The sequence below is a fragment of the Mustela putorius genome, unplaced genomic scaffold (assembly GCF_011764305.1).
Source record: "Mustela putorius furo isolate JIRA1106 unplaced genomic scaffold, ASM1176430v1.1 tig00000508_pilon_pilon_pilon, whole genome shotgun sequence".
Classification (NCBI taxonomy): Eukaryota; Metazoa; Chordata; class Mammalia; order Carnivora; family Mustelidae; genus Mustela; species Mustela putorius.
The window spans coordinates 9,889,282-9,915,228 of record NW_025421402.1 but is presented as its reverse complement, the minus strand read 5'-3'; the positions used below and the strand labels follow the sequence as shown (position 1 = coordinate 9,915,228).

The window sequence follows — 25,947 nt, the reverse complement described above, 5'->3', positions numbered from 1 at the left end:
AAGGAGAGGGGCGGGGCTCGTTCCCCCGGAGCCTAACCTGGAGGAGTCCCCGGCGGCCGTGGAGTTGGAGCAGTTAAGCGCCCGTGGGGCTGTAGCATCTTCTTGTCGTCTCTCTTGAAGCGCAGGGCTTCTCCCGGTGGCGCTGTGGGTTCGGAGGGTCGGCCGCCAAGCGCAGGTGAGGAAACTGCGGGAGGCCGGCTGGGGCCCTTTGTGCGGTCTGGGCAGAGCCGGGGACGCGCAGGGTTTGGCTGGTCCTCCATGTCCGTCATCCAGCATCCCAGAGGCTGAGGCCGGGGCCAACGCTTGGCAAAACCCTCGTTCTCCCCCGCCCTGCCTCTGAGTCCTGCCGTTGCTGGAGAGCGGACCCAGCATCTCTGCGAGCACAACCTCGGTTGGCCCGGCTGGGACGCTTCCGAGGGTGGGCCCTTCCCAAACCCGGGAGCGCTCCGTCTTGTGCTTCCATAGCGTTCCACAGGCCAGCGTCCGGAGGGCCTGCTTTAGCTTTACTCCTCCTCTTCCTCCTCCTCCTCCCGCGGCTTCTGCGCGGAGAGGCGTTGCCCGGGATGTGGGGCTTGGAAAGAGGGATCTTTGTGGGAAGACAGAAGGCGAATTTATCCTCCAGGGAATGACAAGAGGAGAAATTCTGTAGTTCGTGGGGATGATGGACAAGCGTAAGGGGATGCGATGCCTCAAAGAAAAGGAGGTTGAAAAACGTCGTGTTTTATTCTAAAAGCATTTGTAATGTTTCTGAGATGAAATGAGTTAACCCAAAAATGCCTGTTTTCGCTAAACCGTGAAATTGCCCTCATTCAGCAGGCTTTCGCAGAATACTGGTCTTAAGATTAAAATCTTCAGGAGTACGTTTATTTATGCATCCCTCCTTAAAGCTCTGAATTCCAAGAGAGGCCTTTGGATTCCAGAGAAAAATACTTTAGCAGACAAAACTGATTCCTTGCTCCTCAAACAGGTGACCTGTACCTCGGAGTTAGCGAGCACTGTGTTCCGGACTCTGTGAAGCCACAAAATAAGCATGACAAATATTACTGAGAGAAACAACAGGACAGTTTGTATATTAAAACAAGCATGGCAATGGGGCGGCTGCCTGGCTCAGTCGGTAAAGCATGCAACTCTTGATTTCTGAATTGTAGGTTTCAGCCTCACATTGGACGAAGAGATTACTTTAAAAAGGAAAAAAAAAGCATGGCTGTATTATGGAGTAGAAATGAAAGTTTGCATCAGGTGTTTGATTATTTATTTATTTATATATACTGTCTTGAAGTTTCAAAATAAAAAGAGGAGACTGGTTGGGGGGCATGGATTTCTGTTCATTATCTGTTCCGTTAAATATACTAAATAGAAAAGTTTGTGAGGCACAAGAATCTAGCTTTGTGGGGCGCCTGGGTGGCTCAGTGGGTTAAAGCCTCTGCCTTCAGCTCAGGTCATGATCCCAGGGTCCTGGGATCGAGCCCCGCAGCGGGCTCTCTGCTCTGCAGCAAAGCCTGCTTCCCTTCCTCTCTCTCTCTCTGCCTGCCTCTCTGCCTGCTTGTGACCTCTGTCTGTCAAATAAATTAAAAAAAAAAAAATCTTAAAAAAAAAAGAATCTAGCTTTGTTTCCTTAATAAACCATTCCTAGAATGAGTGTCACTGGAGCCCAAAGCTGTTTGTGATCATTTGTGGTATATTTTAACCTATAGTACTACTGTGAACTTGAAAGTGCTTTCTGTGCGGAATAAGTACTCCTAACTAACATTTGATACCCAGCTCAATATAGTGCCTGTTGTAGAAAGACCAAACTGAAAATTTAGCCCTTGACATAACCTAGAAGTAACCAGAAAGGAGGGTGAAATTTTCTTCAGTTGTGTTAACATTTAATCCCAACTTCATGTGAAAATCCAGATTTCTAGGTCTTTGAGAAAAATGAGAAAAAAGATTAGGTAATAAAAGGTCCCTACTAGGGGCGCCTGGGTGGCTCAGTGGGTTAAGCCGCTGCCTTCGGCTCTGGTCATGATCTCAGGGTCCTGGGATCGAGCCCCGCATCGGGCTCTCTGCTCAGCAGGGAGCCTGCTTCCTCCTCTCTCTCTGCCTGCCTCTACCTGCCTGTAATCTCTGCCTGTCAAATAAATGAATAAAATCTTTAAAAAAAAAAAAAAAGGTCCCTACTACATAGCAACCAGTTGGCTGAAAGTGTGTGGCTTCAGGATGGCATGCTGTCAAGTTTGCCACAGTTCCTCACCACTTTTTATTGCATTATTTGACTTGATCAGCTCAGGTACACTACCAGTCTGAATGATGTATTTATTTTAATTTGTGGCCCCAGTTTTTGCAGTATGGCTTCTTTTAAATTTTCTTGCACACTCATAGATGTGTATCAACTTTGACTTCATTTAGAAAGGATTAAGCTGCAAAACCTGTTTGACCTCTTGGGATAAAAGCATTTTCCAAATAACAAATGATCAAGAGACTTTGGAAAGATATTCAGATGTGTACATTCAAGAAAAACAGGAACCCAAGAAAGAGTGTTAGTACTCTTAAAATAAGATAACTATAAATGTTCTAATGAACACAAAGCAGAAAGAAGTGCTATTACATATTGTGTATTAATTACTGGCATTCACTGGTTTTTGCATTCAATATTAAGAGAGAAGTGGGCACACAAAAATGGCCACAACCAATTTCACATCGTGGCCATACCTTTAAAAATTATGTCATCTATTTAATTCTTCCTAAATTTTCCCTAAACTTTACTGAAGTTTAAAACAACTTTAGCTCGGGACGCCTGGGTGGCTCAGTTGGTTAAGCAGCTGCCTTCGGCTCAGGTCATGATCCCAGTGCCCTGGGATCGAGTCCCACATCGGGCTCCTTGCTCCGCAGGGAGCCTGCTTCTCCCTCTGACCCTGCCTGCCACTCTGTCTGCCTGTGCTCGCTCTCGCTCACTCTCTCTGACAAATAAATAAAATCTTTAAAAAAAAAAAACTTTAGCTCTATTAAAGTCTTTGGAGTAATGTGCTTTAAGAGCACTGGATAGGACAGGCCGACCCAAAGAATTAACTATCTTTTTTTGTACTTGCTGTTAATCTGGATTTACAACACTTGATTATTCAGGAGTGGATTAATTGATGACCAGGCTCTGACCTCATTCACTGCCCAAACTGCCTTCTCTAAATCACTGACAGTGGAGCTTGAGCTTTGAAGAGGGAGATGATGGGAGTTGGGAAAAGGGGAAATTAAGGTCCTGTGTATGTCTGTGTGTATCTCAAGTTGCTTTCTAAAGATAAATATAAAAATACAGGGTTAAGGGGAGCCTGGGTGGCTCAGTTGTTTGGGTGACTACCTTCAGCTCGGGTCATGATCCTGAGGTCCTGGGATTGAGCCCCGCATCAGGCTCCCTGGTCAGTGGGAAACTTGCTTCTCCCTCTCCCACTCCCGTTTGTGTTTCCTCTCTCACTGTCTCCCTCTGTCAATTAAATATAAAAATATTAAAAAAAAAAAAAGTACAGGGTTAAATATCAGTTGAATCTCTATTTATTTATATAACTTCCCAGGTATATTTTAATACAGTCAATTTTTAGTTTTCATTATTTTAATTGATTTAATGACAGATTTTTGAGATAGAATTCCTATGTCATGAAATTTGCTATTTTAAAGTATGCCCTGCAGTAACTTTTAGTACATTCACAGACTTGTGTTGATGTAGGCAGACTGGGTCCATGGATCTAGAAGGAGTCCTACAGGACCAGCCAAGAGGGTCTTTGGCTTTAAAAAAGGATAGAAATCAAACACCACCTGAGAGGAAGTGAGAGTAGAGTTTATTGAAGATATATGGAGAGGACAGATAGAGACATAGTATCTGAGAGACTTCAAAAGGAAAGGAGAGTTAGTCTCCTTTTGCTTGGAGTGTGGGGTTTTTATTGAGGATTGCGATCTGGTGTGCATGTCTTCTTAAGCATCCAGAAACTGATCAAAACAAGGACGAGGACTCAGGTGTCCTCCTTAAGTCACTTACGCCAGAAGGCTTGGTGTCAGGGTATCTACAGTCTGGTCTGCAAAATGTACATGACAAGCTTACCCTGTCACTCCTATCAAAACTGAAATAAGACACCACCTAACAATCATTAGGATGGCTACAATGAAAATGACAATAGTAAGTGTTAGGTAAGGATCTAGAGAGATTAGAACCCTCATACATTGCTAGTGGTAATGTAAAATGATGGATCGATCATATGGTAACTTTATATTTGACCTTTTGAAGAACTACCAGACTGTTCTCCAAAGTGGTAAGGGGTTTCTTTTTGGGGGTGGTGAAGATGTTCTGAAATTAGACAGCCGTGATGGTTACACTGAGATAGGGAAACTGAAGGGACTCCATGAAAGACTGCTTTTTTGTTCCTTTTCTGGCTTCTAATCTTGCCAGGACCTGTACCTCGACATTACACGTGTGCCTTATACTCCCCTTCTTGTAAGGGTCCAGCAGTTAATGATTTCTTTGGAGTACTCCAGCGCAATTGATAGGAGTGACAGGGCACAACCCCTCAGGGTCGATAATTCATTGGAATGACTCACATAACTCACTAAAAGCAGTACCCTTATGATTATGGTTTTAATATAAAGGATATGACTTAGGAACAGCCAAAGTCAAATGTAGTCCAAAGTCTAGAGGCAGGAGAAGGAATACCCTTCGTGTGGAATCCTGGCAGTTCATACTCCCAGGACATCAATTTGTTAACCAATTAGGAAGTGCTACTGAACTTTGATGTTCAGAGTTTGTATAAGGGGTTTTATTACGAGGCATGATTATGATTGGTTGACTTTGTGGTTGGGCCCTAACGCCCCTCCTGGGAGTTTGACCTGGCCCAAAATTCCAACCAACTCTTTAATCAAATGATGAGTCTTTCAGGTGACCAGCCCCCATCCTGGATCCCAGCTTGAATCACCATATTAGCATAACAAAGACTCCTATCACTCTGCAAATTCCAAGGATTTTTGAAGCCCTGCCAAGAAACCGGCACAAAAACTAGATACTCTTTTATTATACCACTGTCTTATCACCCAGCCACTTTTAAAGTTAATTTATATATTAGCACTGAGGGACGAGGAGAGTAGCTTAGAACTGCTGCCATTCTGCTTTTCATATTTCACTTTACAAATTTGAATTTGGTAAATTTGCACAAACAAGTAAAGGGGCCATTCATGTGATCTGTCCCACTGTTTTAAGTTGCATCCTGGAAAGAATAGTCACAGAAGCATGTGAATAGCTGAGAATTTTTTTCCTGCAAAAATGCTGAAAGGGTAGGTCTTAGTGGTTGTCATTAACATATGCAAGGGTAAGTAAGATTCCTTTGATGAGGCACTGAGTAAGTAACTACATTTCTTACAACAGAGATTACAAGGCATAGTTGATAGAATTTTAATCAGTTATGATGCTCTCAACCATGCTCTCAAAATTTATAAAAGGCTTAAACAATAATTAGGATACATTTGTGATACATTATGAAATTTGTAACTGAGGCACTGCCAGGTAGCTCAGTGATACCAGAGATCCAGATTCTTTTCTAAATTTTTTTTCAGTTCTACCATCCTTATAAATTAGTGTGTTTTCTTAAACTGACTTTCCCATTGCCTCTAGTCCACCTCTCCAAGCATCACTTCTACATGAGTGTCTGAAGGTAGAAAGGGAGCTTTCCTTTTTGAGAGCCTAAGCCCACTTTGAAGAGTAAAGAAAACCTCAGAAGTGTTCTCTGTAGACTTAATCATGTCACAGTAGCCAGTTGTATGCCCTTACCTGTACGTGTCACATGGCCAAACACATTCATCCCTTAGGACTGGAGAAATGGCTAGCCTCCCCTGAAGGAGTTTATTGCCTGGGAAAAGGGGGAGGGAAGGAATGGATGTTGCATACACTACCAAAACTGTGTACACAATTATTCTGAGAGGAAAGGTAGAAAGATCTTTTTAGCCTCAGCGACCACAGCTGCCCTCCCTACCCCATTGATTCACTTTCTAAGGCCTCCAGACCTCAAGCCGAGCTGCCTAGTCTCTGAAGCAAGGAACTAGACCTCAAAAATGTAACCTAATTGTTGCTTCTGGTTATCATGCTACCACTTAATGAGTTTAAAAAATACTCTTTAAGTTAAAAGGTTGTGTAACAGGGGCACCTGGGTGGTTCAGTCCATTAGGCATCAGGCTTCAGCTCAGACTCTGATCTCTGAGTTCTGAGATCCAGCCCTGAGCAGCAGGCTCCCACTCAGTGGGGAGACTTCCTCTTCCTCTGTCCCTCTGCCCCTCTCCCCTGTGAGTGCAAGAGGGTGGGGAGGGCGCTAGTTCTCTTTCTCTCTCAAATACATAAATAAATAAATGACTCTTTCTTAAAAATCAAAAGTTTTGTAGCAGATTTCAAAAAGCATAGATAAATGTTTTCAGAAATAAAAATGTCTTTCTTTTTATAATTTTACTGTTCTTTCTAGCTATAATAACATTTTGCTTTTTTGCTTTTTATAGGTTTCCTAAAAGAAAAATGGAGGAATCAGTCAACCAAATGCAACCACTGAATGAGAAACAGATAACCAATTCTGAAGATGGATATGTATGGCAAGTTACTGATATGAATCGACTACACCGGTTCTTATGTTTTGGTTCTGAAGGTGGGACTTACTATATCAAAGAACAGAAGTTGGGCCTTGAAAATGCTGAAGCTTTAATTAGACTGATTGAAGATGGAAGAGGATGTGAAGTGATCCAGGAGATAAAGTCATTTAGTCAAGAAGGCAGAACCGCAAAGCAAGAGCCTATGCTCTTTGCACTTGCCATTTGTTCTCAGTGTTCCGACATAAGCACAAAACAAGCAGCATTTAAAGCTGTTTCTGAAGTTTGTCGCATTCCTACACATCTCTTTACTTTTATCCAGTTCAAGAAAGATCTGAAGGAAAGCATGAAATGTGGCATGTGGGGTCGTGCCCTCCGGAAGGCTATAGCAGACTGGTACAATGAAAAGGGGGGCATGGCCCTTGCTCTGGCAGTTACAAAGTATAAACAAAGAAATGGCTGGTCTCACAAAGATCTGTTAAGACTGTCACATCTTAAACCTTCCAGTGAAGGTAAGTAAGTATAAGATTTTTGGGTCGGGGGAGGTTGCAGATACCTGGTAAACAACAAATTTTTATTTGACATAAGATAATTGTGTAATATCTTCTAGATATAGCCATTCAGTCTCAAAACACATTGGTTGACTAATTCAGATGCGTAATGCCAACCTGGAATTAAAACCCTACCACAGACAATCCAGAAATTACTATTCAAGAATCAAATGACAGATTTACAGATTTAATATTCTAAATCTCAAAATGTCACTGTGCTAACTAGAATGTTTACCCAAGTAAATATGGCTTATGAAAGCAGTATGGACATGGTTAAAGTTGTAGTAAGCAATGGTTAAAGTTGTAGTAAGCAAAACAGCTCCTAGCCAGTAGGTGGCAGATAGATAGACAGGCTACAGTGTTGTAGTCCCTTACGATTTTTTTCCCTCCCTGTCTTCCTAGGATATATGTTCCATGGAACCTAAAGGCTACCTGAAATAGTGCTGAACTTAACAATTCAGGATGTTAATTGTCTCCAAGCAGTCAGCCAGGCCAGGGAACATGGTAACTTGGGGCAGTTTTTCTGTGTCTGCGGGAAGATTTCTGAGAAGTTAGTTGGATGTATGATAATTACTCAGTCCCTCTTAGAAGGGAAATAAGAAAAAAAATTTGGGCAAGAATAATTGTAAAGTATGAACTTCCACAGCATTTCTAAAATTTGCTCTTTTTTAATACCAGAAGTGAAACTTGAAAAGACAGCTCCTCATTAATTTCTAATTTATCCATTTTATTATGAATGGACTTTTTAAAATGAAATTTAAACAGTGAATTATTGCAAATATTTATATAAACCCATTTGTATTTTTTTTATTAGAAATTATATGTTTGTTTTAAAATAGCTGGATAATACATAAAAATATAATGCAGAAAGTAGGAGTCCTGCCCTTCAAAAGAAATCACTGTATGTGTTGTGTATTACTCCTAAACATACACTGTGTTGGTTTTTTTTTTTTAAAGATTTTATTTGATAGAGACACAGGGAGAAAGGGAGTACAAGCAGAGGGAATGGGAGAGGGAGAAGCAGGCTCCCCACTGATCAGGGAGCCCAATGCAGGGCTTGAGCCCAGGACGCTGGGATCATGACCTGAGCCAAAGGCAGATGCTTAACAACTGAGCAACCCAGGCGCCCCCATACACTGTTTTATTCACTATTGTATAAATATACTATAATTTATTTAACTAGTCTCTTACTGATGACAGTAAAATAGTTTCTGGTTTCTTAATCTATTACAAAAATACTACAGTGAAAAAACTTGCATAATGTAAATATTTATATAATGGGTAAACCCACAAACAGTATTTAGAAGTGGCCGGTTTCCCCGCATTAAACAATGACCATTATGAGTGTTTTTTTTTTTTAATCTCTGCCAATAGGATAGGTGAGAAATTATCTTACTGAATTTGTGGGCAAAAGTTCATCTTCTCATATACTGCTGATTATTTTTAATTTTTTTGTGGTGTATATTATATCTTTGTCCTTTTTTCCATTGAGTTGCTATTCTTAATATTGATTGTCACCATTCATTCATTCAGCAAATATTTATTGAGCACCAAATGGATGGGCACTGTTCTAAGAACCCGGGACACATAGGAATTTATAGCTTCATATTATATAGATCTCATGCACGTTCTCCCTTTTTTTCTTTTGTCTTTCATTTTTTTTGATGGGGGTTTCTGGCATATTGAAGTTTGGAATTCTAATGCAATGAAACTTGCCTGTTTTTCTTCATAGATTTTTGTTTTATGTTAGGTGTTAGAATGGCCTTTGCCAACCTAAGGTCATAAAAATATTTACCTGTAGTTTTTTCCCTAACATATTCATGCTTTTAATTTTTTTTATTTTTAACCAACTGAGCCACCCAGGCGCCCTTTTATTTATTTATTTATTTTTAATTTTTAAATCTTTAATTCAGTATAAGAAGAATGTAGGGATCCAGCTTTGTCTACTGAGATACCACATGGTTGTGTGTACCTAAGTGCTAGTTCTAGTTGGAAAAACTATATTCTGAATTTGTGCAAATAGTTCTGGGTTTTGAATTCTTGGTCTATGAAATGAATTAGTAGATGTTCCCTAAACTTACTCCCACAGACAGTATTGCTTAATTCTAAATTTTTTTGAAAGAAAAACTCCTATTTAACATCTTTTAATAATATCAAGTATGTTCAGGCATAAGAGATTCCTAGGCTTCTCAACATGAAAAGAATTCAGAAAAAACTCTAAGCTTCCAGAAATGTAATAATTTTTTTAGAGATTTTACTTTTTTGACAGAGGGAGACATAGCAAGAGAGGGAACACAAGCAGGGTAAGTGGAAGAGAAAGAAGCAGGCTTCCCGCTGAGCAGGGAGCTCAATGCGATGCAGGACCCTGGGATCATGACCCTGGGATCATGACGGGAGCCTAAGGCAGACACTTAACTGAGCCACCCAGGCACCCCCAAATAAGTAATATTATTTTAATACCTTAACTGAAACATGTATTTGAAACAGATAAAACACGTCAAAATGTAACTTAATTAATCAGGTATTTATTTTATACTTACTGTGTAGCCAACATAGAACTTAAGTAGAATAAAAATAATAATAAGCCTGCCTTTAAGGAAGCTATATTTTATTTGGGAAAGACAAAATAGAAGACATGCTCAAATATGAAATATTTAGTAATTTAAAACAGTATAAGATTTTGTACTAAAATTTGGATGTCTACAAGAGTTACAGTACTTTAGAAGTCCCTACATACTAGTATTGACTTTTCATCAAATTATCCAGAATCCAAAGATAACACATAGGCTCAGTCTGCCTTAAAGATGGATTTTATTGGCCTGCACAATATTTTAGGGGAAAAAAATGAATTCTTTGCTAAAGTCATTTTTAAAAAATCAGAAGACATCAAATAAAAATACTTACTCTGGCTTCTTTTGAAAGTACTTTTTTTGGCACCACTAAGTCAAAACTTCACTAAAACATTAGTAGGTACTCTAGTTCGTTCTATCATCTTAACCATTCTCTATCATATGACCTGTTCCATTTATTTATTTTACCAGCATTTAGCCCATAGACCTTTTTAAGTTTGATAACTCAAAAACTTCTTCCCCATTTAACAGAATTGAAAACTAAGGCCTACATTGGTCACATAGCCATTTATGGGCAAAGTGTGGCTATAACCTCATCCTCAGTGCCGTCCTCAGTGCCCCAATCCCAAGCTCTTACAGTTACTAAAAGGAATTACAAAAGAAATGAACACCTTATTTTCCTTTTTTAATTTGACCTGTAATACTTTCTCATTTATTTAAAAAAATATTTAAATTACTTACCTAACTGTCCACTTCCACTTATCTCTGCTACTTGTAAATGCATATTTACTTAGTAGCAGAAGGGGACAAGTGAATAGGAGATTATTTGAGACAGATCTGTACTTTGTGAATCGTTCTGAGATTGTGGACCTGAGAGATAGGTATTGTCTACCAAAGTTCCTAAAGCTGGTGTCTCAAAAAGGAAAAAAAGCTCTATAACAAAATGACTTAGAGTATAGGAGGTTTTTCTCCAGAGCCTCATATTAATACAGTTGTGATGGAATAAGCAAAATCGTTTGACTCCCATCGGCTTAAGTGTGTTTGTTATATCACAGAAGGCAGCCTCCCAGTGTAAAGAGCTTAGCTCCTCTGTATCTAGTTATTTCATTCTCGGTAAACATGTTCTGTTTTTCACCTAGAAATTCTCATGCCATTTCAATTCTTTATTTTCTTAAAGGACTTGCTATTGTGACCAAATACATTACAAAGGGCTGGAAAGAAGTCCATGAATTGTATAAAGAAAAAGCACTTTCTGTGGAGACTGAAAAATTATTAAAGTATCTGGAGGCTGTAGAAAAAGTTAAACGCACAAAAGATGAACTGGAAGTCATTCATCTAATAGAAGAGCATAGATTAGTTAGGGAACATCTTCTAACAAATCATTTAAAGTCTAAAGAGGTAAGTAAAGTATATTATAGCTTGTGATTAAACAAGTAATTTGTGGCATATATTTGTGCATATATTAAAATTTATGATGTGATACGTATAAAAGTAATTTATAAAATGTAATTTATAAGATGGGTAACAGTATATCCACTTTTTTAACAAAAAATGTAAAATATATCTTGGGCGCCTGGGTGGCACAGTCGGTTAAGCGACTGCCTTCAGCTGAGGTCATGATCCCGTAGTTGTGGGATCGAGCTCTACATCGGGCTCCCTGCTCAGCGGAGAGCCTGCTTCTCCTTCTCTCTTTGCCTACTTATACTCTCTGTGTCAAATAAATAAAACCTTTTTAAAAAAAAATGTAAAATGTGTCTTGAAAATAGTATTTATGTAAAAAAACTTAATACAATGCCCAGGTGTAGTTGGCATTCTGGTAAGTGTTATATCTGCTTCATAAAGGCTGGTTAATTTGCCTGCTAATTAAAAATAAACAAATAAAATTCTTCTGTATAGTTCCTTCTTAAAATAGACTTTACTTTCTTACTCTAGTAAAGAGAAGTTAATTTGATAAGCCTTTGACCAGTGTGCAAATCTTTTTATTTAGGAAATACTTGGAACCCCAAAAGAAAGGCTTAAAGGATATGTTAGTAATATTGATACCATGGTTATACTGATTCATGTGCCCTTAATCTTTTATATTTCTCCCTGTGTCACTTCAATAGGTATGGAAGGCTTTGTTACAAGAAATGCCTCTTACTGCATTACTAAGAAATCTAGGAAAGATGACTGCTAATTCAGTGCTTGAACCAGGAAATTCAGAAGTAGCTTTAGTATGTGAAAAACTGTGTAATGAAAAACTGTTAAAAAAGGTAAGCACTTGGGCACCGAGGTAACTCGATTGATCGAGCTTCTGCCTTTGGCTCGGGTCATGATCCAGGGGTCCTCAGATTCCCCTGCTCAGAGGGGAGCCTGCTTCTCCCTTCCCTCTGCCCCTACCCCCTGCTGTTAAACACACAGACACACATGCTCCCTCTCTCTCAAATAAATAAATAAAATCTTAAAAAAGAAAAGAAAAAGGTAAACCTTACCTTTGTTAGCTACTACTAATTGAAAAACTCAACTTCTAAATTTTGGAAACATAGCCAGTGCAGTTTCAGGTGTTCTGAGATTTTTATCATACCAGATTTTATTTAACTCTGAAATCGAAGATAGTAAGTCCTTGTTTTTATTTTTTCCTTAGCTACGGTAACAAAACCTAAGACACATAATGACTATCTTTCATTTGAATTTTGCATTTACTTTCTGTCTCTGTCTTGTTTTTAGGCTCGTATACATCCATTTCATGTTTTAATTGCATCAGAAACTTATAAAACAGGTCATGGTCTCAGAGGAAAACTAAAGTGGCACCCTATTGAGGAAATTTTGAAAGCTCTAGATGCCGCTTTTTACAAAACATTTAAGGTAATGGTTTGATTTCTGTTTTATAACAAATGATCCAGTTGGGACTTGATATATTTTATAAAAACCCATTTTAAAGATGATACTAATAGGTTAACCATTTTTATTAGATACTCATTTATTTTTCCACAGTTTGTGTAAATGTGGATATATAATTAACATTGGAAGTTTATGAATACATATTTTCTCCTTTGGACAATATCCAGTCATCTTATAAAATCATTTTGTTAAGTTTTAAAATACCAAATTTAAGATTTTTTTATTCCTGTAGAGTCCTTTGACTTGGTCCTCTGTCATTCTGTTAATGAACAGTGGATCTCTGTCTTCGTGAGAAGTGAATTTTTTTTTTTTTAAGACTGAAAATCCTACATCAGAGCTATAAGTTAAAGTTTTTGATTTTAAAATTTTCTTCTTACTCCGCAAAATAGTAGTAACTAAATTCATCAAATGAAAGGGATTATACAAATGAGATTTATCTTCAATATACAAAAATCAGTCAATGTAATATGTCACATTAATAGAATGAAAGGACAGTTACACAGTCTCAGTGCAGTAAAAGTATTTAATAAAATTCAGTACCATATTATGATTTTTAAAAAAAGTAAACTAGGAATAGAAGTGAACTTCCTCAGCATGATAAAGGCCATATATAAAAAACCCACAGCTATTATTATACTCAAAGGTGAAAGGCTGAAATCTTTTCCACTGAGATCTAGAACAAGACAAAAATAACAACTTTTCCACTTTAATTCTACAGAGTCCTGGAAGTTCTAGCAGTTAGGCAAGAAAAATAAATAAAAGATACGAGATTAGAAAGGAAGAAAAATTATCTCTGTTCTCAGATGACATGATCTTATAAGGAGAAAAGCCTACAGAATCCACAGAGAGCTTAGAGCCAACAAACAAATTCAGCCAAGTTGCAGGATATAAAACTAATGGGCAAAAATCATTAGTATTTCTGTACACTAGCGATGAACAATCCAAAGGCCTTAGCCTTAAGAAAACATTTTTTGTTTAGCCTTAAGAAAACATTTCCATTTACATTAATATAAAAAAAAACAAAAACAAAATAAGACTTAGGAATAAACTGTGAAGGTACAAGATTTGTAAACTAAAAGCTATAAAAAACATTGCTGCAAGAAGTATAAGAAGACTTAAATGGAAAACATTAAATGGGAAACATAAGATTTGTTAAGATGACAGTACTACCCAAAGCAATCTACACATTAAGTGCAGTGCCTATAGCATGTTTTGCAGAAATAGAAAAACCTACTGTAAAATTTATGTGGACTTTGAAGAGACACCCTCCCCACCCACCCCCCACCGCTGCCCGATAACACAGCTAATCTTGAAAAAGAACGAGGTTGGCAGATTCACACTTCCAAACTTAGTACAAAGGTACAGTGATCACAACCATGTGGTACTGGCATAAAAGCAAATATATAAACCAGTGGAAGAGAATGCAGAGGCTAGAAATGAACTCTCACATGTGTGATCAATTGGTTTTTGACAAGAGTGTCAAAACTGTCCAATGCAGGAAAAGTTAGTCTTCAAAAAATGGTGCTAGGGAAACTGGATAACCACATGCAAAAGAACAAAGTTGCCCCTTTAAATTACACCACATACAAAAATTAAAGTGGCTCAGTGACCTATATTTAAGAGCTGAAACTATGAAACTCTTAGAAAAAAACATAGAATAAAAGTTTCATGACATTAGATTTGGCAGATTTGGCACATATGACACCAGAGCACAGGCAATAAAAGGAAAAGTAAATGAATTGGACTTCATCAAAATTTAATAAACCTTTTGTGCATCAAAGGACTCATCAAGAGAGTGAAAAGATAACCTATAGAGTAGGAGAAAATATTTGTAGATCATATGTTTGATAACTTTTTAATGTTTAGAATATAAAGAAGTGCTACAATTCCACAATAAAAATTTTTAAAAACCCAATTCAAGAATGGGTAAAGTACTTGAATAAGACATTTCTCCAAAGAAGATAGCCAGATGGCCAATTAGCAGGTGAAAAAATGTTCAACATCATTAGTCATTAGGGAAATGCAAATCATTGGTTCTTATCAAAAAAGCAGAAATAACAAGGCTTTGGGAGGATAGGAGAAACTGCAACCCTGGTACATTGCTGATAAGAGTGTAAACTGGTATAGGCCTATGGAAAACAGTTTGGTTGTTCCTCAGAAAATTAAACATACCATTACCATGCCATCCAGCATTTCCGCCACCTATGTATATACCCAAAGTAATTGAAAACAGAATCAAATGTACCTATAGGTGAGTGTTCATAAGAACACTCTTCACAATAGCTAAAAGGTAGAAACAACCCAAGTGTTCATCAGGAGATGAATGGATAAACAAAATACAATATATACATACAGGGGAGTATTCAGTCTTTACAGCCTATTACAAAGAAATGCATTTTGAAACATGCTACAACGTGAACCTTGAAAATATTTTGCTAAGTGAAATAAGCCAGACGCTATAAGACAGGTATTATATGATCCCATTTATATGAGGTATCTGGAATGGGCAAATTCATAAAAAAAAAAGTCAAACACATTACAAGGGGCTAAAGATGGATAGGAATAGAGAGTTACCAATGGGTATAAAGTTTCTGTTTGGGTTGATGAAAAGGTTCTGGAAATAGATAGTGGTGGTTACATACCATTGTAAATGTACTTCATGCCTGGAATTGTACCCTTAAAAATGATTTAAAAGCAATTTTATGTTATTTATGTTTTACCACAAAAAACTTTGCTAAAAATTCTCAGTTTACTTTCTGAGGAATGATTTCTAAAAAAAAAAAAAAAAACAAAACAGGAATATAGTAACTTCTTTAAATAAAATTACTAAGTAGGCTATCTTATTTTGTTTTACCCTCTAGTAAAAACTTAAGCATTTTCAAGTACTTGTCAATTAGTTGGTAAATCAAAAACCAGGTCTCTCAAGTGAAAGATGAGTAAATACGATTTTTAGAAATCTAATTGTGATTTCTGTGACTGCTTTTAATGATCATTTTGATTTTTTTTTTTTAGACAGTGGAGCCAACTGGAAAGCGTTTCTTACTGGCTATTGACGTCAGTGCTTCTATGAACCAGAGAGTTTTGGGTAGTGTCCTCAATGCTAGCACAGTTGCTGCGACGATGTGCATGGTAAGAACACCTAAGACAACTTCGAATTTTTGCCACCCTAAGAAACATTTAATGTGGGGCAAAACTATAAAGTTAGATATGATCAAGGATTACGTTTTCACCTGTTTTTGTCATTTTGCTATATAAGGAGAGTTTTAAGCCTGGGTAGCTCTGTTAAGTACTCAATTCTTGATTTTGGTTCAGGTAACTATCTCAGGGTTGAGAGATTGAGCCTGCCTTGGGGTCCACACTAGGCATAGAGCCTGCTTAAGATTGTCTCTTTTCCTCTCCTTCCCCACTCATGTGCATGCTCTTTCTCTCTCTGACAAAAAAAGAAAGAAAGAAAGGAAGAGGGGCACCTGGGTGGCTCAGTGGGTTAAAGCCTCTGCCTTCGGCTCGGGTTGTGGTCTCAGGGTCTTGGGATCAAGCCCCGAGTTGGGCTCTCTGCTCGGCAGGGAGCCTGCTTCCTCCTCTCTCTCTGCCTGCTTCTCTGCCTACTTGTGATCTCCCTCTGTCAAATAAATTAACAAAATCTTTTAAAAAGAAAGAAAAAGCAAAGTTTTAAGTATATTGTAAGTATATTTATAAAGCATGTTTAAAGAATAACAAATTTTTAATTTTACCGAATATTAAATATTAATGTATTATTGAAAAAGTAGATAATGCTTTGAGAACTTATTAATAAATACAGAAGTTAAAAGATCAGGAACTAATAATAATAGTCAGACTTTGGTTCTAGTCTGTCACTTCTCTTCTGTGACTTTATATTTATTAAAATGAGAAGCACATATGCACATATTACAAGAGCCATTTGCTTTGTAATAGTTTGTGAAAGTACTTTGAAAGCTATACTGTTACTATGTAGTTCCAAAACAAAAATAAGTTTGGAAATAAAATAAATATCTTTTAAAGATTTTATTTATTTGAGGGGCGCCTGGGTGGTTCAGTGGGTTAAAGGCTTTGCCTTTGGCTCAGATCATGGTCTCAGGGTCCTGGGATTGAGCCCCACATTGGGCTCTCTGCTCCGAGGAGAGCCTGTTTCCTCCTCTCTCTCTGCCTGCCTCTCTGCCTACTTGTGTTCTCTATCTGTCAAATAAATAAATAAAATCTTAAAAAAGAAAAAAAGATTTTATTTATTTGAGAGAGAGAAAGAGCATATGAGTAGGAGGGAGAGGGAGAAGCAGACTTCCCACTGAGCAGGGAGCCCGATCAGGGCTCCAACCCAGGATTCCCGGATCATGGCCTGAGCCAAAGGCAGATGCTTAACTAATTGAGCCACCCAGGAACTCCCAAATTAAATATCTTCTAAAGATGAAGTTTTATGAACTTCAAGATACTGTATTTATTTCACTCATATGCTGAAAATTACCACTTGAATTTTTCAGGTTGTCACACGAACAGAAAAAGAGTGTTATGTAGTTGCTTTTTCAGATGAAATGGTACCATGTCCAGTGACTACGGATATGACATTACAACAGGTTTTAATGACCATGAATCAGGTAAGGAACTGTTTTATTAAGTTTACTTAATGTGTTGTATAATAATCTTATATTGATGTTATGTCTGATATTAATGTTTATGAGAATAAATAGTTTTATCTCAATTTTCCCATGAGCACAAAATAATAAATATATACACATGCTTTGAGAAGGTCTATGTTTTAGCCATAAGCAAAATGATAATGTAAAAAAAAATTTTAAGTATTATTTCAAATATCTGAGTATGGAAACTAGGACACTTATTACGAATCGTGTTTTTGTTCTGAGTTAGATCCCAGCAGGTGGAACTGATTGCTCTCTTCCAATGATCTGGGCTCAAAAGACAAACACAGCTGCTGATGTCTTCATTATCTTCACTGATAATGAGACTTTTGCTGGAAGTGTCCATCCTGCTGTTGCTCTCAGAGAGTATCGAAAGGTAAAATTCTAATATTATTTCTCACCCCAAATAAGAATCCGTACTAAAGTATACACTATTTTTCCAAAAAATACTTAAGATCGTTCTGTACCTTTGTATGGGGATACAAAGCCAGTTCAACAGTACTTGAAATAAAAAATATTGGTTATCCATATATAATTTATTTCAGCTAGTCCCAAATTCTATACATTACTAAAATATCCTCTGCAAACTGTTTTTGGCAATAATAAAAATATTTTACCTTAACTATACATTCTTAATAATTCATTGTGCTCCTTGAAAAATTAAAGTATCATGTATGAATTTTGTTAAAGGACTACATAAAATTAAAGCAAAGGTAGAATCTGTGTTTTAAGTTTCATGGCTACTTCTGTGTTCTAATCAGTGCCTCCAATTGAGCTCTCAAATCATGGAAATGTTCTTTAGCTACAGTATCCAGTGTGGTAACCACTAGTCACATATGGCTGTCAAGCACTTGAATTGTGGCTAGTGTGATGAGAAGAACTAGAACTTGATGAAGAGTGCTATTTCTCAAATTGGGGTTTTCCTATCTGCAGCCTTAGCCTGGGCCCTTGCTAGAAATGCAAATTCCTAGACCCCATGGGAGACCTGCTGACTCAGAAACTGGAGAGTGGGATTGTGTTTTAACAAACCCTCCTGGGGATTCTAATGTATGTTTAAATGTGAGAGAAAGGGAGAGAATAGATTTGTAGTCAAGGCAGGCTGGGTTCTGAGTCCTGGGTCTTTCCCTTTTACTGACTGCAGACCTAAGCAAATTATTTAACTGATGTATGTCATAGTATTTAATAGCACTACTTACCTTTTGAGTTATTATAACAGTTATATTAGATAAGTTAAAGAGTTCATTCTGGTATCTGACATATTGTATACTCAATGATTATTGGTTTTTCTCCAAAACTCAGTTATTTTAACCCTAAGTCATAGCTGTAAAGCAAGTTCTGACATGTGACATGCATATATCATATATAACAAAACCATAGACCAAAAGTTGAGAATTGCAGGGAAATGTTTCTTTATATATACCCACACACACTGCCCCAGTATTTGATATATTGGTAAAAATATCTGATGTCCCCAAATGTCCTGACAGGTTTCATAAGTTGAAAACCTTTTGGCTGCCTAAGAATATAGTACTCTATGGCCCATAAACAGAAAAGCGGGAATTTCAGGCAGGCTGTTAACACAATTTTATTTTCTGTTCTAAAGATCAGAGTCTGACCTTGATAGATTAACAGATTTTATGGAGAGAAGAAAAAAAATTGACTTCAGAATGAAAAATTGTGATAGCCTTATAAGTGTTTTGCTTTTGCTTACATAAATTTTTTAAATATGTATTTTGATCTTTTCCTACAGAAAATGGACATTCCAGCTAAATTGATTGTTTGTGGAATGACATCAAATGGTTTTACCATTGCAGACCCAGATGATAGAGGCATGTTGGATATGTGTGGCTTTGATACTGGAGCCTTAGATGTAATTCGGAATTTCACATTAGATGTGATTTAACCATAAGCACCAGCATGATATCAGAGGTCCGTTGCCATCAGTGATCTCACTAAAAATATGTAGCTACTTCCCAGCTAATCTTAATCCAATGAAAGATGATGATAGTATAGTATGTGCATAATGGAAAATTTACCTTGCCAAAAAAGAAAAGAAAACAAAAAGATGAGCCCAAAGTTCTTTCTGTCTACTAAACTAGCTCTTGGGAAATAGCTTCAGAATACCCTATAGCTCCCTCTTTCTAACAGAGAACTCCTTGTTGATAGACACTGTAAAATAACCAGTTTTGCTATGGTGAATAATCTCATTTGTACTTAAGAGAAGTGAGAGCCAAAAGTAAGTAGTTCTATATCATGTCACTTGTTTGAAAAGTGCTTGAAGTTTTCTTAACTGCATTGGGAAAGGACAGCTGTGACAATGTCCAAATACTCTGAAATGCACTGGACCATGTAACTGTGATGGAATATCAAATTCATCTGTAAATTTTTATACCAAGGGGTTTTAAAAAAATGATTAAATTATGAACACATTTTTACAAATTCCTTGGAGTTTTCTAAGATCACATAAATAGCAGCTTTCTTACTCAATGAAAAAGATACTTTAAATCTGATATTTTATTTACACTTGTAGGATTGTTACATTAACCAGAAAAAGGGTGGAAAACCCCTGAGAAAAGACACTAAAGTTTGTGTCAGCTGAGGAAGTCTGTTTGGTTTGCTTTTTGTTTGTTTTGGTGCATTTTATTGCTGTGAGTTGGGGCATGACTTGACAGTTTGTGCTGAAATATAACAACATAGCCATGTGTAGCCACACTTTTTCTTTTTTTTCATAGTCTTAACAAACGTAAACAACAAACTGTTTTAAGCATTTAACTCCCCCACTCATAAATATGAAAAGTATGATAATTAAAATCTCAGCTGTAACCAGATTAGCTTTTTCCTTACTTTAAATATTCTAATTACCTTTAACTATTTTTTTAACCAGTTGTAAGTGGGTTTTAGATATTTCCTAATTGTAAACATGTCAGTGACATATCTCTGTCCATTATTCATTTGTGGCAAGACATTCTTTTTTGATATTTTAAAAAATAATAAAGCAAGCTAGGTCTTTCATATTTGAAAGGCAACTTTTGAGTAACATTACCACTAACCAGTCTGTAAGAAAATTTTTTTTCTATTTTACTTGTTGTGTATATTAAACTTCCTTTTCATTACACTAAAGTGCATTATTTTCTTGAGCAAATGTCCTTCTTTCTGGGGAGGTTTAACGTATTGAAATCCCAATATATTTGCTCATAATTATATTATGGTTATTTAAGATAACATAAAATTTCAATTTTTTTGTATTCTTTTCCTAATAACTAATAATTTACTGAAGGATTTATAAAGCCCTTCTCATTATCATATGAAAAGTCAAACTAGTAAATGTAAATTATAACTTTCTGTGTGGTTAGGAGTCAGAGGTTTTGTTTTGAGGGCAAAAGAGGACTTGAATTTGTTTAGATACTTTATGTTTCATAAGAAATTTGGTCTGGAAGTGACAAGAAAATGCCCCTTTCAGACTCATTAACAATGCTGGCTCTGCTATGAGCCATTCCTTCAAGGCAACTAGTAGCAATTTGTAAATGTTACGATATTTACCTGAGATTTTTTTGTCAACAAGGTAGTGTGTGGGTACCACCACCCTTGTACATTGCTTCAGACATCATTCTGGTTTTTGGCCCTCTGTCAAGCATTGGATGTAAGGTATTAGCTAATTTTGATAACATTAAAATATGTTCGGATTGAATTTAAAGTTTAAAGAGCCTAGTAAAATCGTGTAATAGTTTTTGAAGTTTCTAAGTAAACCCAAGATCTTAAAAATTATAACACGATCTTTTTATTCCTAATAGAAATGTTAATTGGAATATAGCATAAAAGTATATTTCCTTCAGTTATGTACTTCTCCTATAGTGCTTTTAGATGTTCACAAGTCAACCAGTCCATCAGAGAAGTAAGATTAGATGTGACCGTTTTGAAGATTTACATACATCTAATTAAATGGATTAGGGTAAGATTTAAAGAAGAAAAAAATCTGAAATTTAAAAGGCGATTTTTAATGTAGGTTAGGGACCCAAGGTCTAAAAGAGTATGGCTTTGGAGCACTGGATCTACCAATCTTGGGCTCTTCATTCCCATTCCAGAATTCATCTCCCCACAGAATGGGAAGACATGGACTCACAAGAGTAGGTGGTGAAATAAAATTATTCAAAACCTTTATCTTTTTAGGTATTAGGAAATAATGTATCTACATGATTGCTTTAGGAGTAGCAAAACAGATTTGTGAACATGTATGCTTTTCTGGTTCATAGTAATCCTCAATTACAATTAATATCTTAACAACCTGTGTTGCTATATATAATATAGCCCTATAGAAAAAATTTTTAAAACTTTACCTTATTATGTTGAAGTGATAAAGAAGTTTTATTTTCTGAATTTTAGGATTATTGCTACATTAATATTTAGGGAGATATTGCTTTAAAAACAATTCTAAGAAAAATAAACTTTATTTCCTAGAAAATATGTAAATATTTTCAGGATATAGTTAAAATTAGTGAAACAAAGCTAATCTTATACTCTTCCTTATTTGTTGAAACTTCTTGAAAATGCAATTTATTAACAGTTAACATATTATTTAGTTTAGTCACTGTTTTATGGAAACATTAGTGAGGAAGATACTAGTGAATGGAATTTAGTATTACCCCTCTAGAACCTCTTGCTTATCTTACTTTGGGGGATTGTAGACAACCAGTTTAACCTTCAATTTTGTTATCTTTGAAATGTAACCTATCTGGATGCTGGGCTCTTAGAAGAATCAGTGATTTAATATCTGTATAAAAGTTTAAATTAGGAGGAGGACTTGCAATACAAATTAGAATTTTTTAAATTAGAAACATTGTTAATAGACGATACATGGTTCAAATGATAAAATGTTTTCAAATAACCATTCAGTAGGCTCAGTAATTAATTAAAACATTCCTATTCTGAGTGGGAAAGTATGGAAGAAAAATATTTACAGTGAAGGTGAGTATTTTTGACTAAAGTCACTATTGTGTGATCAAGAGAAAGTAACACATTCCAAGTTTTAACATCCATTTGGATATAATCTTATACTTATCTAAATGAAGAAACACTATTAATAAGCATTTGATTAACCTTTTAAAATAACAGGTAAATCTACAAATGATTATCATCGTATCAGGATTTGCCTTCATTTTTGGAAATTTTGCAAAAAACATATAAAATTATTTTGGAAATTTAAGGTAAAATTCCTGAATAAATTGGAGGATCTGACAATTAAGTGAAAAAAAATTTAAAAGCACATCTAAACAATAATTAAAAAGAAATCATTGTGATCACTTATTGGACTTAGCCTAATTTAACCTAAAGATTATATACCCACAGATAAAAATTTCTTAAAAAGTGGTGCCCTTAGAGTAAGTTATCAAAAAGGAAAAATTCTAGACTTACATTTCATAGGTTTGGGGTGATTTGTTAAGGCAATATCCCCTCTAGAGAAATGTTCTATAGCCTCAATATAAACATGCACAAGGAAGAATTAGGGAAAAAGCTATGAATTTAGTTATATATACTGTACAGATTTTATTTAGCATTTCCCTATTATTTGCTTCCTAATCTTCCTTGTTGGAAGATTATACCTCATTTTTTTGTTTGTTCATTTTCTTAAAATTACTTTATTCTGACATTTTTGTCTTCTGTTTCTAACCTTACCTCAGTAATAAAATGAATGACAGGAAAATCACCCATATTCAAAGTTGGGATGAATCTCTTTGCACATTTCAGATCACATTTTTCAAATTAATAATAGGCAGATCTCTTGAAACAATAATTGGATTAATTTATTTTCTCCCCAATCAAATTCTATTATATACCTTTTGCATTAGATGGTTGCAAAAATGTTGTAGCCTTTAAGTAAGTTTATTCAGTCTTTGTTTGCAATTCTAGATCTACTTTGCTCTTAGAAAACTAAATAACTGAATACTCAGAATAGCATATCTCATGTTCATATTTCCATATAAGAACCACTTTCAAATCTTTCATCTACTAAGTACTTAACTGAGCTTATATATACATCATTTGTGGTGTACAAGAGCCTGTCAATAACTTGTATTCACATTTAATATTTTTTAATTGGTAAGTTTTTTGCTTTTGAAAAATTAAGAAGTTAATTTAAAAATTCTGTGGCAATATTTTTTCATGTAGAAATCTAATATAGATAGTTAAGCATATGTTTGAATAAAGTTATAATAAATAACACATTTTCCTAAACCGTGATAGTTTCAAATTATATTGGAAATTGGTAGAAATAAAAACTAGAGAAGTTGCACTGCAAAATTCTATTACTGAAACTAAGGTGATTATTTTCAATGATTATAAATTACATAAATACAATGAAAATACACAAAAGCTGTTTCTGACAGAGATTTTTCCCTTTGCTTTTTAATTTAGCACCACCATATGTCATATTAATTTTATGAACACAAGTGATACTAAATTTTAAAATATATTTAAGACTTCTGTACTTTTAGAAGTTATCAGAAAACTGAACAAAAGAACTAGTAAGTTAGCTGTATTTCTGCTGGTTTCACTTAATGAACACTTGGATTGTTAAGAATAGTAAATAAGGTAAAGCCTTGCTATTTTATGTATCAATCCCACATATAATTGATAGAATATTGGAACTTTTGTTTAAATACAGTTTTTATTTGCAGTGTAAACTTTAGAATCCATATACACCCAAATAAAGTTTAAATTATTAAACAACTAATGAATTGTAATCAAATGTGTTTGTTGCACTGTTATTTTAAACATGGACTATATATAATGTGGTATGAGTAGATGACATTTTTGTAATGCATATGAGTTATATTTTCTTCCTTTATTGCCACCTTCTGATAATGAAGAAATTCTCCAGACGGATGAGATACATGAAATCATCTTTTTAAAAAAGTTCTTTAGGGGAGAGGTATTACAGTACTAAACTGTCCGTTTGTTTTATATAAAGGCTTTGATATCTGTAATTTACCACTTACTGAATACTTAAATTACACAGAATAATGCCTGCATAGAATAAAATTTAAGTATGCAAGAGCCTTAAAGTGAAAAAAATGAATCTTCTGACTGCCTTAAAATATGACTAGCTCTCCACAGGCATACTAGTTACTTTCCATAGGGTCTTGTTCATTAAGTAATGCCTTAATAGCGTTAGTGTTTCTGAAGTACAGAACTCAAAGGGTCTTACAGAGCTTTCGTTTTTACATAATGGAAATTTAACTGTTAAGTTTTAAAACCTGAGAGTACATTAGTAGTTTTAAGTACCTATTAATAGGATAATCTGGGTACACTGATAACATTCTACATATATGACTGTTAGCATCAGTACTATTTTGTGGCTGTTTAAGGTTTTTTTTATTGTTTGGTATAACAAATTATCCAAGAAGCTGGACTTTGTGTAACATAATCTCCAAGGACCAAGCTGCATATTTAAACACTATGAATGAAAAACAGAGTTGTACAGTTTCAAAAACGGTTACTTTTTTTGAGGAAATTTTTCAAGACAAAAAGCAAATACTTTGTTTCAAGCCTATAGGCAAGTTCACTGAAAGATGTGAATATAGTTGTAAAACATTGCAATTGTTGCAATAAAAAGTATCCAGGCCAGTCATTTGTTTAATTAGATTCACATTTTTATATTCACTTTGCCTTTCAAAGCAGGAGTATTTTATAAAATTGAAAGAAAACTTAAAATTGTCAAGCTGGTGCTTAAGGATACAAAGTTTCATTTATACAGGTTTCATTTCAAAGGAAGGAACCCTAAAAAGAGGGCTGTGGGGGGTTTCTTAGGTCTGTTGATAAACTTATTGATGCGTTGTTGAGTCTTCCATATTTTCTGTAAATAATATGCCTATACCTGACAATGTAATTTTGCTGTTTTCTGATAGAAAATTGATGAATACTAATGTATTAAATTTATTTCATGATAAAAGTTTTCACCGATACTGTGAAATGTTTCCTTTTCTCGCCTTGAAAAATACCATACTGAGGACATCATTGTAGACATGGAGTGAGGGCAGATGCAAATTACGGGAACTGCTTCTGGTCAGTTGTATTATGTAGAAACCAATAGATACACCAAATAAACTCTATGCACATCAAATAATGGCTTTCACTTTTTTTTTCTCCCCCAAAGATTTTTTGAGAGAGAGGGAAAGAAGCAAGCTTCCCCCGCACTGAGCAGGGAGCCCAATGCAGGGCTTGTTCCCAGGACTCCAGGATTATGAACTGAGCCAAAGGTGGACACTTAACCAACTGAGCCACCCAGGCACCCCGGTTTTCATTCTTTAAAGAAATAAGAATTTTAAGGTTATAATATGCCTTATAAAATCTAAGGCTATCAGTAATCTGTTATAATATTTCAATAAGATGAAATTAGTTTGATAATTAACATTAGCCTTATAATGCCTCTAACTATATCTTTAAAATACATGTGGTTGAGGACTCTTCCCAGTGATTTCTGGATTTAACCAAAATGCGCATTCTTAAAGAGTTTCAACAGGTTTCTTTGGTGAAGAAATTACTCAAAGTTACCCTTGGGAAAAGTGACGTTAACACCAAAAATCAATTATGTAAACAAAAAAAGTTTTAGTGCCAATGCAGACGTTTCTTTTCTCTCTGAATTCCCGTAACTTCTGAAAACTAAGATCTGAGCATATAGGTAATACATAAGAGTAGAAGCAAGTTACATCAGAATATACCTAC

General features: G+C 35.7%; 2 protein-coding genes across 5 annotated transcripts in view; one reads left to right on the top strand and one right to left on the bottom strand.

Moving 5' to 3' along the window:
• The window catches only part of UCHL5 (ubiquitin C-terminal hydrolase L5), a 44,219-nt gene extending 43,723 nt beyond the window's left edge, over window positions 1–496 (bottom strand). The window contains exon 1 of one of the 3 annotated variants that reach the window (XM_013055581.2): window positions 38–496. In XM_013055581.2, the coding sequence (XP_012911035.2) occupies window positions 38–269 (232 nt within the window). In that variant the 5' untranslated portion in view covers window positions 270–496. The remainder of the gene's footprint in view (window positions 1–37) is intronic. The other 2 variants (XM_045081147.1, XM_045081149.1) reach the window with 2 other exon arrangements.
• On the top strand, window positions 36–25,345 carry RO60 (Ro60, Y RNA binding protein). 2 transcript variants are annotated; one of them, XM_004751495.3, is made up of 9 exons: window positions 36–175; window positions 6,496–7,091; window positions 10,878–11,098; window positions 11,806–11,952; window positions 12,407–12,544; window positions 15,593–15,709; window positions 17,074–17,187; window positions 17,459–17,605; window positions 18,980–25,345. In XM_004751495.3, exons 2-9 carry the CDS (start codon window positions 6,512–6,514, stop codon window positions 19,130–19,132), a joined length of 1,617 nt encoding a protein of 538 aa, XP_004751552.1. In that variant the 5' UTR covers window positions 36–175; window positions 6,496–6,511; the 3' UTR covers window positions 19,133–25,345. The 2 variants fall into 2 exon arrangements, with proteins under 2 accessions (XP_004751552.1, XP_044937081.1); XM_045081146.1 differs by lacking the exon at window positions 36–175 and adding an exon at window positions 7,533–7,634 and having other exon boundaries at window positions 6,955–7,091; window positions 18,980–25,177.
• The last annotated feature ends 602 nt before the right edge of the window (window positions 25,346–25,947 follow it).

Bases quoted from the DNA above. Each gene is read 5' to 3' on its own strand.
- RO60 (XM_004751495.3), top strand. From the start codon at position 6,512: ATGGAGGAATCAGTCAACCAAATGCAACCACTGAATGAGAAACAGATA. The intron at 12,545-15,592 runs GTAATGGTTTGA...TTTTTTTTTTAG, and splicing joins CTTTTTACAAAACATTTAAG to ACAGTGGAGCCAACTGGAAA. The intron at 15,710-17,073 runs GTAAGAACACCT...TGAATTTTTCAG, and splicing joins TTGCTGCGACGATGTGCATG to GTTGTCACACGAACAGAAAA.